The sequence below is a fragment of the Mandrillus leucophaeus genome, unplaced genomic scaffold, assembly GCF_000951045.1.
Source record: "Mandrillus leucophaeus isolate KB7577 unplaced genomic scaffold, Mleu.le_1.0 Scaffold167, whole genome shotgun sequence".
In the NCBI taxonomy this organism is placed as follows: domain Eukaryota; kingdom Metazoa; phylum Chordata; class Mammalia; order Primates; family Cercopithecidae; genus Mandrillus; species Mandrillus leucophaeus.
The window spans coordinates 1,091,715-1,108,392 of record NW_012101665.1 but is presented as its reverse complement, the minus strand read 5'-3'; the positions used below and the strand labels follow the sequence as shown (position 1 = coordinate 1,108,392).

At 36.3% G+C, this 16,678-nt stretch overlaps 1 protein-coding gene across 3 annotated transcripts in view; it reads right to left on the bottom strand.

The window, feature by feature from the left end:
* CSPP1 (centrosome and spindle pole associated protein 1) overlaps positions 1-16,678 on the bottom strand; it is a 136,596-nt gene that overhangs the window by 65,650 nt on the left and 54,268 nt on the right. For all 3 annotated transcript variants that reach the window (XM_011976490.1, XM_011976489.1, XM_011976491.1), the window contains 3 exons: positions 16,075-16,196; positions 15,628-15,706; positions 2,453-2,582 (listed from right to left, as the gene is read on the bottom strand). In XM_011976490.1, the coding sequence (XP_011831880.1) occupies positions 2,453-2,582; positions 15,628-15,706; positions 16,075-16,196 (331 nt within the window). The remainder of the gene's footprint in view (positions 1-2,452; positions 2,583-15,627; positions 15,707-16,074; positions 16,197-16,678) is intronic.

The window sequence follows — 16,678 nt, the reverse complement described above, 5'->3', positions numbered from 1 at the left end:
ATGCTAAATCTACTCTGCCTATGCTCTAGAAAGGAAACAACAAAGCCTGGATTGCTGCACAACTGTTTCAAGAATGGTTTACTGAGTATTTTAAGTCCACTGTTGAGACTTACTACTAAAAAAAAAAAGATTCCTTTCAAAATATTACTGCTCATTGACAATGCATCTGGTCAATCAAGAGCTACATATACAAGATGATTAACGTTGTTGTCATGCTTGCTAATACAATATCCATTCTGTAGCCCATTAACTCATGGAATAATTTTGACACTGAATTCTTACTGTTCAGGAAATATGTTTCATAAAGCTATAGTTGCCACAAACAGTAATTCCTCTGATGGATCTGGGAAATCTAAACTGAAAGCCCTCTGGAGAGAATTTACCATTCCAGATGCCATCAAGAACATTTGTGAGTCATGGAAGGAAGTCAAAATATCAACAGTATCAGAAGTTCGAAAGAAGTTGACTTTAACCCTCATGGATGACTTTGAGGGATTCAAGACTTCAGTGGTAGAAGTAACTGCAAATGTGGAAGAAATAGTAAGAGAACTGGAATTAGAAGTGAGGCATGGAAGACTTGAGAGAATTGCTGCAATCTCATGATGAAATTTCAATGGATGAGGAGTTGCTTCTTACGAATAAGCAAAGAAAGTGGTTTCTTGAGATGGAGTCTCCTCTTGGTGAATATGTTGTGAATATTGTTGAGATGACAACAAAGATTTAGAACATTACATAAACTAAGTTGATAAAGCATCAGCAGGGTTTTGAGAGGACTCCAAACTTTGAAAGAAGGTCTACTGCGGATAAAATGGTATCAAATAGCATCGTATCCTAGAGAAATCTTTTATGAATGGAGTCAACTGATGCAGCAAATTTCACTGTTGTCTCATTTTAAGAAATTGCCACAGCCATCCAATCTTCAGCAACTGCCACCCTGATCGGTCAGCAGCCATCAATATTGAGGCAAGACTCTCCACCAGCAAAAGGATTATGACTTGCTAAATTTTTTTTAGCAATACGGTATTTTTAAATTAAGTTTACGTACCTTAAAACATGTTGCACCTTAACAGACCACAGTATAGTGTAAAGATTAACTCTATGTGCACTGGGAAACCAAAAATTCATGTGAATCATTTCATTGTGATATTTGCTTTATTGCGGTGGTCTGTAACCAAACCTGCAATATTTCTGTAAAGCTGTATTCAGTAAAAAAACAAACGCATTCTTATCATCACTAAGTATAAGCACAGGGTTGTTCTGTAGAGACATACGGATAGACAATAAACAAGTGTCTGCATTTTGGAAAGTCACTTTTAAACTCATAACTATATGCACAGTAAATTTAAGCAACCTTTTGCTCCAGCACAGCCAAAGAAGTCATCACACACATCAAATAGACCTCTATCGTCGAAAAATCTAGTTTTGTCAGTGGTGTTTTTAACATGCTCATTCAAAAACAGATTCGGAATTTAAAATTCAGTCTTTTATTTGTAGAATCCTAACATACAAAAAATGTTGGTAATTCTGTAATTTTAAAAATCTTTCAAGAAAGTTGCCCATGTAAAAATTGAACAAAAGTACTTTTAAAAGAAATCCAAGTGGAATTTTATACAAAAGTAACTAAGTTAGAGTCCCAGGGCCCTCTCAGAGGGTAAGGGAATTCCCACAAAGAACCCCACACATTTGATAGTTACTCTTAAATTCTCTGCAAATATTACAAACTACAAAATAATCCATTATCCTCCTCTGTAAACATGAACTACTTCCTGTTTTCTCTATTTTGGTTTATAGCCTCATTATTCTCCTAGGAATCATCTTCAAACCCTCTGTTATTTCTCCCTCCCTATATCTAAGTCCTGTCAATGAAACCTGAGAATTCTCTCTTAGATGTCTTCCCCAACATCCCCATCTGGTTCAGGGCCTCATCACCTCCTTATTGGACTGTCTACTAAATAATTTCCCTGCCACATCTCTTCCCAATTGTTCAAATCACAACCAATTATCTTCATAAAAGATAAATCTGCTCAAAGCAACCAATCCTTTCATACTTTTCTTGGCTTAAAATTTCCTTCCTTCAGCTGCCCATAACCAGAAGAAACTGAAAACCCCTTATTAGCTAGTCCTTCACAATCTACTAGAACAATCTAACCCTCCAGCCCCTTCTTCCACACCAATTCCATTCTCTGTATACACCAGCAACTTCTAATGTATTCATTGCACAACATGCAGCTCAAATATCAGCCACTGCGTGAAGTTCTCCCAACTGCCCCAGGCAATTATTTTTCCTATCCTATGCTTCCAAGAGCATTTTACTGTATCCACTTCAAAACTCAGCATTTTGAATTATAATTAACTGGTTTTTTCCCCTCCCCTGCCACACTCTGAGCTCTAAGGGACCACACCATGCATACACTTAAGATGTTCAACAGTAAATGAGTAAATGAATCAATACCTGCTGCTGCAAAGCCTCTTGGTAAGACTGAAGTGACTGTTTGGAAGGTTTCGGTTTATCTTCAAAAATCAATCCTGAATTTATCACTTGATCACTTGTAATCTTCAGTTCATTCTGTCCGACCGTATTCCTACATCAAATACACAATAAATAATTTAAATCCATCGATGTCAAAGCAAGAAGAAAACACAACAGTTTTTTGAAATAGCATGGCATATAAATACATTTAAAAATACAGAAGGATATTTCTCTATAGGCCAAAGAGGAATCCTTAAGTAAGTGGCCCCTTCCTTAGCTCCTTTCTGCCTTTGTTTTGACAATCCTTGCAACTTTCAAATTTACTGCATCTATTTCTTAACCTAGGTAATAGTTACACAGGAGTGAAAAAGGTTTGTGGTAATTCATTGAACAGTACACATGTGACTTAGGCAGTTTCCTGAACATACAGAAATAACAACACAGCCAAAGTCCCTCAAGTAACACAATAACTAACGATTTATTTTTAAATGATTTACTAATAAAATTACTTCTTAGCTATTTCAAGAATAAAACAAAGTAATTACAGGAAAAAGTCTGACTATCTCAAATAAAATTAAAATTTTTGAAAAATTCACAAGGAAACATAAAAGAAAAAATTTTAAACATATTCTTGTTATATAAATCACAAGCAATAAAGTGCTGTTTTTTTGGTTTTTTTTGAGACAGGGTCCTACTTCGTCACCCAAGCTGTAGTGCAGTGGCGCCACCATAGCTCACTGCAGCCTTGATCTCCTGAAATCAAGTGATCCTTCAACCTCAGCCTTCAAGTGGCTAAGGGTATAGGTGCACGTCACCACACCCGGCTCACTTTTTTTAGAAACGAAGTCTTCCTACATTGCCCAGGCTGGTCTTGAACTCCTAAGCTCAAGTGATCTTCCTGCCTTAGCCTCCCAAAGTGCTGGGATTACAGGCGTGAGTCACTGCACCCAGCCAACGTAACACATGTTTAAGTACAGGAATATACTGACTTTGAAGGCAGTAAAACATTTTAGAAATCTACATTATAAAAGATAAATTCAAATATTGATTTTATAATTTTTTGTTTTGTTTTGTTTTGAGATGGAGTTTCACTCTTGTCGCCCAGGCTAGAGAGCGATGGTGCCATCTCCATTCACTGCAACATCCGCCTCCCGGGTTCAAGCAATTCTCCTGCCTCAGCCTCCCGAGTAGCTGGTACCACAAGTGCCCGCCACCACACCCGGCTAATTTTCGTATTTTTAGTAGAGACGGGGTTTCACCATGTTGGCCAGGCTGGTCTTGAATTCCTGGCCTCAAGTGATCCACCCGCCTCAGCCTCCCAAAGTGCTGGGATTATAAGCATTAGCCACTGCGCCCAGCCTGATTTTAAAATTTTAAAAAAGCTTTCTCTTCTCCAAAAGTATCACTGCTTTAAAAAATCAGTTCCATTGTGTATTTACCTTTTCTAACTTACTTACAATCTTTTATTAAGATAAACAAGTATGTTTGTGTATACTATCACATTGGATTATGAGTGGGTAAAAGGGAAGATGAGGTAAACTAGATCAAATAGTTCCTAACTGACTTTTTATTTTTTCAGAGCAAGGGGGCTCTTTTTGTGTAAATGAATAAACAAGGTTGAGAGGGTCTATGTGAGTAAACTCATTCTCTCAAAATATACTGTTTATAAATTATATGGTGGATTGGTTCTCTCAATATCTATTTCACTCATGATCCCTCCTGTCTATATCGCCCACATACTCACAGACCCAAATTCTTAACCTTTATCTATCAACTCCTCCCTGACTCCCCCAAAAAGGGGGTTTAAGGATTTATGTAGTCAGATCAGGATGAAAGGAAGGAAATGATTAGGGTATTAAGTACAGTCATCCCTTGGTATCTCTGAGGGATTGTTTCCAGGACTCTCTGCCTATACCAAAATCAGAGTATACTCAAGTCCCAAAGTGAGCCCTATGGAACTCCCACATAAGAAAAGTAGGCCCTCCACATACATGGATTTCACATCTCACTTTATTTATTGTACTTTCTATTGCAGTTGGTTGAAAAAAATCTACATGTAAGTGGACTCATACAGTTTAAACCTGTGTTACTGAGGGTCAACTGTGTACAATTAAATGATTTTTAGTAAATTTATAAAGTTGTGCAACCATCACCATAATCCAGTTTTAGAACATTTTTATAACCCAAAAATATCCTTCATAACCATATGCAATCAACCCCTACTCAACCCCCAACCCCAGGTAATTAATTAAGTAGCCTACTTGCTGTCTCTATAGATTTGCACTTCCTGGACATTTTATATAAATGGGACCACTATAGTATACATGTATAGATTTATTTATCATAACATTTATAAGGTTCATCCGTATTATATCAGTAGTTCATTACTTTTTGTTGCTGAATAGTACTTCATTGCATGAATATAACACATTTTGTTTATCCATTCACTCACTGATGGACACTTGAATTGTTTCCACTTTTTGACTATTATCAATAACGCAGCTATAAACATTCACATCCAAGTCTTTGCATCTACATGTATTTTTATTTCTTTTGATTACATGACTAGGAATGGAATCGCAGTGTCATATTCTTTTTAAGGAACTTCCATTTCCTGCAACTGCTTTTGATATATTGATTTTGTAATCAGTAATTCTGTGAAAACTTTCATATTAATTCCAATATTAACCATATATTCTTTTGCAAATAACAGCAGTTTTCTCTCTTCTTTTCTAATCCTTGTACCTATCTTCCTTCCTTTCTTTCTCTTATTTTTGGCCTTGCTGAAATTATTAAGCCCTGTGAAAGGAAGCAATGATAGAATCTCAAAAGGAATGTTTTAAATCTATCACCATTAAATAAAATACATGATGTAAGTTTTTCATGTTTATAGGCTCCCCTCTAACCTACTTTATTACATTTTTAATCACTAATGAAATTATTTTAATGGTTTTTCTTTGCCTATTGGGATATCATAAAGCCTTCTTCTTTATTCTGTTAACATGGTAGATTACAGTAGTTGATTTTATCTAACACCAATTAGCTCCTAGTATTCAGACACTGTCCTAAACACTTTACATATTTTAACCATTCGATCATCAGAAAAACCCTATGAGGTGATACCATTAATACCCCAATTAATAGACAACGAATAGGAGTAAGAAATATACCTCAAGCTAATGCATGGTAAAAGTAGGATTCAAACCAAGGCAATCAGGCTCCGAAGTCTAGGCTCTTAACTGATATACTCTACTACATTTAATCATCCTATATTCGAGAGTAATTCCAATTCAAGATCAATAATCCTTTCTCTATACTTTGAGGTTCAGTTTTAGGATTCTTGTGTCTGTGCTAATGAGTGTAACTAGCTTGTAATTTTCCATTTCAAACTGGTCTTATTAGGTTTAAGTATCAAGATTATGAAAGTCTCATAATAGTAACTGGAGAGTATTCCTTCATTCCACACTCTGTATTAGTCTGTGTAAGACTGAATCCAGCCAAGAAGCTTTTTTCTTTTTTTTTTTTTTGAGATGGCATCTCGCTCTAGTCACCCAGGCTGGAGTGCAGAGGCGTGATCTTGGCTCACTGAAACCTCCGCCTTTCAGGTTCAAGTGATTCTCCTGTCTCAGCCTCCCGAGTAGCTGGAACTACAGGCATGTGCCACCACACCCAGTTAATCTGAGATGGGGTTTCACCATGCTGACCAGGCTGGTTTTGAACTCCTGACCTCGGGTGATCCACCCACCCTGGTGTCCCAAAGTGCTGGGATTACAAACATGAGCCACTGCACCCGGCCAACAAATTCTTAACTTATTCCATCACCAAAGTTGAAAAAGATCAGACAGTTAATAAAACAAACAATTTCTCAATTCTATTTTGGTTCTTCTTTTTTGAATTTTTGCTCTATTACTGTAGTAAGTTGTACCTTTTGTTCCTATACTTTTAGTGGCTACACTAGAACTATAATAACACACCCATCTTTATGAAAGACTAAAGCTAATCAAAATCTTTACCATCCTCTCAAATGATACAAAAAATAAAGTGTGCTAAATTAATGAAGTCAATGGAAAGAAGACGGATTGTGTGTACATCAAAATAGCTCACAGAGTCACAGGTTCCTTCCACCTCTCATGCTAAAATGCTTGGAAACAAATAGAGATATTTGAAAGTCATTGGTTTGTAAGATAACTCAGCTGGTCACTCAGTTATCTAACTTTTATAACAAGTTTACACTTTTTAATGTGGCCTTCAGAAAAATTTAACAGAAAAAAACTTATAAACAACTATACTGAGGATGGGAATTAGGATTAACTATAAATGGGCATGAGGGATCTTATTGGAAGGATGAAAATGTTATAAAACTGATTTATAGAAAGCACTTCTAGAATGGCAGAATAAGAACTTCAAGAAAACCTGCTACTCCATTAAAGCAATGAGAACACGAGTCAAAATTGTCAAAACCAACTTTTTAATAATTCTGGTGCCATGTACTGAATTGTGTTCTTATATCAAAGCCCTGCGTACTATTCTGATGGTATTTGGAGCTGGGGACTATGAGAGGTAATTAGGTTTAGATGAGATTAGGAAGGTACAGTCCTCGTGACGAGATTAAGTGTACTTAAGAAAAACTGGGGAGGGGTGAAATGGAGTGGGGGAAAGACCAGAGACCTTGCTCTCTCTACTACGTGAGGATACAATGACAAAGTCAGGAAAAGGACCCTCATCAGGAACCAAATCTGCTGATACCTTTATCCTGGACTTCTATGTCTCCAAATCCAAGAAAAAATGTCTGTTGTTTAAGCCACCCAGTCTATGATATTTTGTTATAGCAGCCTGAGCTAAGTAATTTGGAAATTCATGGAAGGCTTGGAACAATCCAAGGAGAGTTTTTGTTTTTATGTTAAGGTTGGTTTTCAGTAAGAAAAACAAACTTTGTGGCATTTGAACTTGCCCTTTACTTTTCAATTTCTCCTTAGCTCTATCATAAACTTAAAATCTAATTGCTGCCCAAAGATAGTTGCTGTGAAAACCAGTAATGTAGTATCCACTGGACAGGTAGAATAGGTCTGGAATTCCCCAAAAATCCAATCTCTAGAAAAATCTCACTTTTGACCTGTCTGGCAGCTCCCAGGAAAAGCCCCATTCACAGGGTCTATCTTTATTTTTACCAGACTCAGAGCTCTCTATCCTGGGGTTTTGTATAAAACAATCAGCAGTAATTACTTAACATCATAGCTATCTAAAACAGTGATACCAGCCAGAGCAAGCAAAAAGCTGACCAATAAAATTAAAAGAAAAATCTGGGAAATAACATGCCCATGAGGCCTTGAAAAACTCTAACACATTCCTGAGAATTTAGAAACCCACATGCATGTGCAATTATACGGATGCCCGAGGAAGCTCTGAGAACACCTCTCATTTCTGGCTGGCATTGAGGCCCTGTGCAAGTGGGATGTGAAAGCTAAAAGCATGTCCCAGCACACACACACAGAACCAGTTGGCATAGGCTGGGAGGTTTATTGGGTCAAAGCTTTTAAAGAAATCTCAGTCTAATCATGAACTATTAAGCTATCCTAACAGAGACTTCAGTGGTCAGTGGTCACATATGACAAAGAATACACACTTTACAAAGGGTACTTAGAAAACAGCAACAACAACAAACCACAAGGATGAGAATCTAATTTCCACAGTTGTCACATTATGTTTCCTAAATGTTCAGTTTTCACAAAAAAAATTATGACACTTGCAAAGAAATAGAGAATTATAAGCCATACATACAGTGAAAAAAGAAGTCAACAGAAAATTTCAGAGGAATACCATGCCTTGTATTTAATCAACAAAGATTTTTATTCAGTTATTAGAAATATGTTGAAAGAACTAAAAAAAAATGTCTAAAGAAATAAAGTGGCTGGGCACAGTGGCTCACGCCTGTAATCCCAGCACTTTGAGAGGCCGAGGCGGGCAGATCACCTGAGGTCAGGAGTTGGAGACCAGCCTGACCAACATAGCAAAACCCTGTCTCTAGTAAAAATACAAAATTAGCCAGGCCTAGTGGCGCATACCTGTAATCCCAGCTACTCGGGAGGCTGAGGCAGGACAATCACTTGAACCTGGGAGGCAGAGGTTGCAGTGAGCCGAGATTGCACCACTGCACTCCAGCCTCGGCAACAAGAGTGAAACTCTGTCTCAAAAAAAGAATTAAATTGCGAAAACAATGTTTACCAAATAAAATTAACAACAAAGAGACAGAAATTACTTGTAAAAGAACCAAATAAAAATGATAGAGCTGAAAAATATAACTGTAAAGAAAAGGGAGCCAAGAGCACATCTGAGCAGGAAGAAGAAACAATCAGTGAACCTGAAGACAGGTCAATTGAGACTACCCAGTCTAGAACAGAAAGAAAAAGACTGAAGAAAAATGAACAAAGCTTTGGATATTCTGTGACACACCATCATGTGTACCAATGGGGGTCTCAGGAAGAGAAGACACAGAGAAAGGGACACAAAGAATGTTGGAAAAAATAATGGGCAAAAATATCCCAAATTTGATGAAAAATATTATCTACAGATCCAATAAGCTCATCAAACTCCAAGTAAGGAAAACTCAAAGGGATCCACACCTATACAGTCAACAGTTGAAAGATAAAGACAAAGAGAAATCCTGAAAGCAAGAGAATAACCATTCATCACATACAAGGAATCCTCAGTAAGATGAACAGCTTATCAGAAACCATAAAGGCTAGGGGATGCCATATTGTGTTAAAAGATAAAGAATGCCAACCAATACAATTCCATACTATCAAAATTATCCTTCAAAAATGAAAGCTAAATTAAGACATTATTAAATGCAATTCAGAGAAGTCATCACTAAGAGACCTGTTCTATAAGAAACGCTGAAGGGAGTCCTTCAGCTTGAAATGAAAGAACACTTGACAGCAATTGAAGTAAGCACAAACAAATAAAGAACACCAGTAAAGATAATTACATGGGCAAATATAAAAGATATTACAAATGTAAAGACGTTTGTAACTTTATTCTTCTCTATTTGATTTAAAAGATAACTACGGATGGGCACAATAGCTCACATCTATAATCCTAGTACTTTGGGAGACCAAGTGGTTTGAGGCCAGGAGTTCATGACCAGCCTGGGATACAAAGAGAGATGCCTGTCTCTACAAAAAACTTAAAAAATAAAAAATTAGCTAGGCGTAGTGGGAGTAGTAGCTACTTGGGAGCCTAAGGTGGGAGGATCCCTTGAATCCAGGAGTTTGACGCTGCAGTGAGCTATGATCATGCCACTGCACTCCAGCCTGGGTGACACAGCGAGATCCTATCTCCAAAACAAAACAAAAAAAATTTTATTTTTTTTAATCAGCTGGGCATTGGTGGTATACACCTGTAGTCCCAGCTATTGAGGAGGCTAAGGTGGGAAGATTGTTTGAGTTCAGGAGTTCAAGGCTGCAGTGAGCTATGATCATCCCACTGCACTCTGGCCTGTGCCCTGTCTCAAAAAATAAATCAATCAATAAATAAAAGACAACTTCATAAGGCAATAATTATAAAACTGTGTTGAGAGACTTAAATGTATAATAGTGTGATTTGTATGACAACAATAGCATCAAGTAGAGAAAAGGAATGACTTTATATTAGAGAAAAGGTTTGTGTACCATTGAAATTAAGTTGCCCTTAAACTAAATTCATTTATTTTAAATTAAGATATTAATTTTAATCTGTAGGAAAACCACAAAAAACCTCAAAATTATGCAAAAAACACCAAAAATATCAAAATTGAATGTTATTAAATATTTAACATAAAAGAAACTAATAGGCCGAGCGCAGTAGCTTATGCCTGTAATCCCATCACTTTCGGAGGCTAAGGTGGGCGGATCACAAGGTCAGGAGATGAAGACCATCCTGGCTAACATGGTGAAACCCCGTCTCTACTAAAAATACAAAAACAAAATTAGCCGGGTGTGGTGGTGGGCACCTGAAGTCCCAGCTACTCGGGAGGCTGAGGCAGGAAAATAGCATGAACCCGGGAGGTGGGGCTTGCAGTGAGCCGAGATTGCACCACTGCACTCCAGCCTGGGCAACAGCAAGACTCTATCTAAAAAAAAAAAAAAAAAAAAAAAAAAAAAAGAGGCTGGCCGCGGTGGCTCATGCCTGTAATTCCAGCACTTTGTGGGGCTGGGATCACTTGAGCCAGAAGTTTGAGACCAGACTAGGAAACATGGCAAAATCCCATCTCTACAAAATATACAAATATTTAGCCAGGCGTAGCGGCATGTGCCTGTAGTTCCAGCTCCTTGGGAGGTTGGAGTGGAAGGATTGCTTGAGCCCAGGAGTTTGAGGTTGCAATGAGCTGTGTGATCACACCACTGCACTCCAGCCTGGGCGAGAGAATGAGACCCTGTCTCTTAAAAAAAAAAGGAAGAAGAAAAAGAAGGTAATAAAGGAGGATTAAAGGAATAAAAAGACATAAGACATATAGAAAAAAATTGCAAAATGGCAAACATAAAAACCAGGAAGTAACTGCATTCTGTCTATATAGAGACATCTTTATAGATTCAAAGACACAAATAAATTGAGGGTAAATATGAAAAATCATACACCATGCAAACAGTACTAAAAGAAAACCAGAAAAGCAACATTTATATTAGAACTAAAAGCACTTTATGACAAAAAAACTATTAGCAGAGACACAGAAGACTCTCTGATACTAATAAAAGGGTCAAATCTTCGGTAAGACACAATTATAAACATATGCATATAAAGAGAGACCTAAGAAATGAAACAAAAACTGACAGAATTGAAGAGAAAAATAGACAAGTCAAGAATAATAGCTGGAGTCCGGGTGTGGTGGCTCATGGCTGTATTCCTCGTACTTTGGGAGGCTGAGGCAAGAGGATCGCTTGAGGCCAGGCGTTCAAGATCACACTGGGCAACACAGGGAGACCCTGTTTCTACAAAAAATAAACAAATCAGTCAGGCGCAGTGGCACATGGCTGTAGTCCTAGCTGCTCAGGAGGCTGGGGTAGGAGGATTGCTTGAGCCCAGAAGGTTGAGGCTACAGCAAACTATGGTCTCACAACTGTATTCCAGCTTGGGCGACAGAGCAAGACTGTATATCAGAATACACACACACACACAGAGCAAGACTGTATATCAGAACATACACACACACAAAGTAATGGTTGGAGATTAAATACTTCACTTCTAATAACAGAACAACTACACAAGATCAACAAGGAAATACAAGAAATAACACTATAAACCAACCAGATCTAAGAGACACTTACAGAATAATACACACACCAACAGGATAATACACATTCCTCTCAAGTGCATGTGGAACATTCTCCAGGACAGACTACGTTAGGTCTTAAAATAAGCCTCAATAAATTAAAAAGGACTGAATGAAATGATACAAAGTTTGTTCTCCAACTGCAACGTAATTATATTAGACACGAGTAACAGAAGGATACTTGGGAAATTCACAATTATGTGGAAATTAAACAACACATTTCAAAATAACCAACAGGTTGATGAAGAAATTTTTTTTAATTGGAAAATATTTCGAGAGTAATGAAAGTGAAAAGACAACATATCAAAACTTAAAGGATGTAGCTAAAACAGTAAAGCTTATAGTTGTTAAGTATATACACCAAACAAAGGGAAAGATACCAAATCAATAATCTAGATTTTCATCTCTAGAAACCAGAAAAATGAGAGCAAACGGAACCCAAAGTAAGCAGAAGGGAGGAAAGTTAAAAGATTACAGCAGAAATCAATGAAATCGAAACTAGAATAACAACAGAAAAAAAAAAAAATCAACCAAACCAACAGTTATTTGAAAAGACCAACAAGATTGACAAATGTTTAGCTACACTGAACAACAAGAAGGCTCTGAATCTTCTATTAAAATCAGGAATTCTATGATGGAAAGAATGAGGTCAGAAAAATAAATAAGTAAATATAAAAAATAAAATATAATCAGAAAGTCACAAAGGGACATCACTATTAATCTTCTGAAAATAAGAAAGGACTGTAAGGGAATATTATCAACAATTATATGCCAACAAACTGGACAACCTAGATGAGATGGACATATTCCTAGAAATAAAAACCTATCAGGACTAAATCATGAAGAAAAATAAAATCTGAATAGACCTATAACTAGTTACTAAAGAGACTGAATCTGTAATCAATAATCGCCCAACAAAGAAAAGCCCTGTACCTTATGGTTTCACTGGTGAATTCTATCAAACATTTAAAGAAGAACTAATATCAACCCTTCCCAAACTTTTTCAAAAAGTTCAAGAGGAGGGAACACTTTCTAATTCCTTCTATAAGCCCAGCACTGTGCTTATACCAAAGCCAGAAAAAGACACCATAAGGAAACTACAACAGGACCACATATGAACACTGATGCAAAACTCCTTAACAAAATACTAGCAGCATATTAAAATAATTACACACCATGACTAAGTGGAATTTATTCCTGGAAAACAAGGATGGTTATGGTTAAACATAAAAAAAATCAATCAATATACCACATTAAAAGAATAAAGGGGAAAAAACAACATGATCATCTCAATACAGAAAAGCATTTGACAAAATTTAACACTTGCATTATTAAAACTCAACAAACTAGGAACAGAATGAAATTACCTCAACATAATAAAAGCCATATATGAAAAACCCACAGCAAACATCATATACAACAGTGAAAGACTTTTCCTCTAAGATCAGGAATAAGGCAAGGATGCCCACTTTAGCCAATTCTATTAAACGTAGTACTGGAAGCTCTAGTCAGGATAATTAAGAAAGTAATTAAGAAAGAAAAATAAGGGGCCGGGTGTGGTGGCTCACACCTGTAATCCCAGGACTTTGGGAGGCTGAGGCGGGCGGATCACAAGGTCAGGAATTCGAGACCAGCCTGGCCAACATGGTGAAATCCCATCTCTACTAAAGATCAAAAAATTAGCCAGGCATAGTGGTGCACGCCTTTAACCCTAGTTACTCAGGAGGCTGAGCCAGAAGAATCACTTGAACCCAGGAGGCGGAGGTTGCAGTGAGCCCAGATCGCACCATTGCACTCCAGCCTGGGTGACAGGGTAAGACTCTGTCTCAAAAATAAAATAAAATAAAATAAAAAGTATCCAAATCAGAAAGAAAAAGTAAAATTATCTCTGTTCACAGATCTTACCATCTTATTTGCAGAAAATCCTAGATTCTACAACAAAACTATTAAAATAAATGAATTCAGTAAAGTAACAGGATACAAGTCAACACCCAAAAATCAGCTGCATTTCTAAACACTAACAATGAACAATTTGAAAAGAAAATTATGAAAGGAATTCCATTTATGAAAGCAGCAAAAAGAATAAAATACTTAGGAATTAACTAAAGAAGTGGAAGACGTATACTTATACAATGAAAACTATGAAATATTGCTGAAAGAAATTTTAAAAGACATAAATAAATGGACATATATCTTATGTTCATGGATCAGAAGACGTGACACTGTTAAAATGTCAAAACTACCCAAAGATTCAATATACTCACTACCAAAATCACAATGACTTTTTTGCAGAAATAGAAAAACTCATCCTATAATTCATACGGAATCTCCAGGAATCCAAAATGGCCAAAACAATATTGAAAAAGAACGAAGATAGAGGACTCACATTTTCTGATTTCAAAACATTCAAAGCAACAGTAATCAAAATACTAAGGTACTGGGATAAAGGAAGACATACACACCAAGGGAAAAGGATAAATAGCCCAGAAATAAACTCTCGTATATTTGGTCCAATGATTTTCAACAAGAATGCCAGTATCTCTCAATGCAGAAAGGATAGTCTTTCCAACAAATGGTGCTAAGAAAACTGAATATCCACTTACAAAATAACTAAGACAAACCCTTATGCAATACCATAAAAAAATTAACTCAAAATGACTCAAACATAAGACCTAAAATTATAAAACTCTCACAAGAAAAAATGGGGCAAAAGCTTCACGATGTTGGATTTGGCAATGATTTCTCACACATGACACCAAAGGCATAGGCAACAATAATAAAAACAGATGAACTGGACTTTATGAAAATTTAAGAATTTTGTGCATCGAAAGGCAGTATCAACACAGAATGGGAGCAAATATTTCCAAATCAAATACCTGACATAGTATTAATAACCAGGTAATATGGAGGACTCTGAAAGCTCAACAACAAAAAATAAACAACCTAATTTAAAAATGGGCCAAGTACTTGAAAAGACATTTCTCCAAAGAAGATATACAAATGGCCAATAAGCATATGAAAAGATGCTCAACCTCACTAATCATTAGGGAAATGCAAATTTAAACTACAATGAAATACCATCTTATACTCATTAGAATGGTTACTATAAAAACAGAAAAAGAAAATAAGTATTGGCAAAGATGTGAAGAAATTGGAACCCTTGTGCCCTATTGGTGAGAATATAAAAAAGTATAGCACTTGTGGAAAACAGTACGGTAGTTCTTCAAAAAATTAAACATAGAATTACCATATGACCCAGCAATTCCAGCTCTGGGTACAGAACTAAAAAACTTGAAAACGAGATTTCAAAGAGATATTTGTAAACTCATGTTCACAGTAGCATTATTCACAAATAGCCAAAATGTGGAAGCAACCCAAAGTGTCCACTAATGGATAAATGGATAGATTTTAGATAAGCAAAATGTATACAATTACAATGGATTATAATTCAGCCTTAAAAAGGAAAGAAACTCTGAAATATGCTAAAAGACGGATGAACCTTGAGGATATTATGCAAAGTGAAATAAGCCAGTCACAAAAAGATAAACACTGTATGATTCCATTCACTATGAGGTACATGGAGTAGTCAAAATCAGAGACATAGAATGGTGGTTACCAGAGAATGGGGGTAGGGGAATGGGGAGGTACACCATTATTATTTAATGGGTATAGAGTTTCAGTTTACAAGACAAAAAGAGTTCTGAAGATGGACTGTGGTGATGGTTGCACATTATGAAAATATTAAATACCACTAAATAGTATACTTTAAAATGTTAGGATGGTGGCTTTTAGGTTTTGTGTATCTTTACAAAATAAAAGTGGGGAAAAATTATTCTTTTAACTAATAACTTACACAGCAGGTTGCGCTAGTTGGTGGGTGACAGGAGCACTAACATAAGCTGCAGGCTGTATGCCCATCATTCCTGAACCATCTTAAAGAAAAAAGAAAAAAAAAAGTTTATTTAGAATAACCATTTAATAACATTTTATTTATTCCTCCAGAAAAAGGTACATAATCAAAATGTTACCTAGGGAAAACCATCAATATTTCCTTCTGGGTTAGAAGTTAGCAAAGAACAGCATAAGAAAACACAATCGTTATTTCTTAAATAGAGATGAAAAGGAAGTAACAATAAAATGTAACTGGGCTTTAAAATAGGACATTTATTAAGTCAATATATAACATCTGAATTAAGCAAAGCTGTGCTTTTCTCATTTAGATATTTTTTGTTTACACAAAAAAACAATTTTCCTTATTGAGCCATGGGGGGAGAAAATGCTTACCCTATAGATAACTTACAATAAGCAAGACTGGGATCCAAAGTATTCCTGGCCCCATAAAAATAGTATGCATCATCATAAGGAGTTCGATAGCTAGTAGCCAAAGGTGGTAGTAGGGGAGGTGGAGGCAGAGGTGCAATCCTGTATGAAAATAAAAATGAAAAATTCCTCTCTTGTCTCTTGGCAATTTTTTTTAAAAAATCAAGATACTACTCTTTTGCAAAAACAGTACTGAAAATCCTATCACTACTTTAGAAAAAGTCACCACCTTGCTCCAATCATTCATCAAAAATTATGACTCAAAAAGCAAACACTATTACATAGGATTTCACAATTTCAGGTACATTTATGTAAGACAAAAACCTGGCTTAATATTCAACCAATTAATATCCAATAGGCACAATGTGCCAGTATCAAATAAAGACAGACATGGTCCCTGTCCCTCAGGAGTAACATGAAAATAAACAACTACAGTCAGGTACAAGCAAATTAAATAATTAATAGTACAAGCAAATTAAATTAAATAGTAATATAGCCCAGAAAACGTAGAGTGCTATAGGTACAGGAGCAGGGACATTTAAACCACATGAGGGAGAGAAAGAAAGCACATGTAAGGCTTTCCA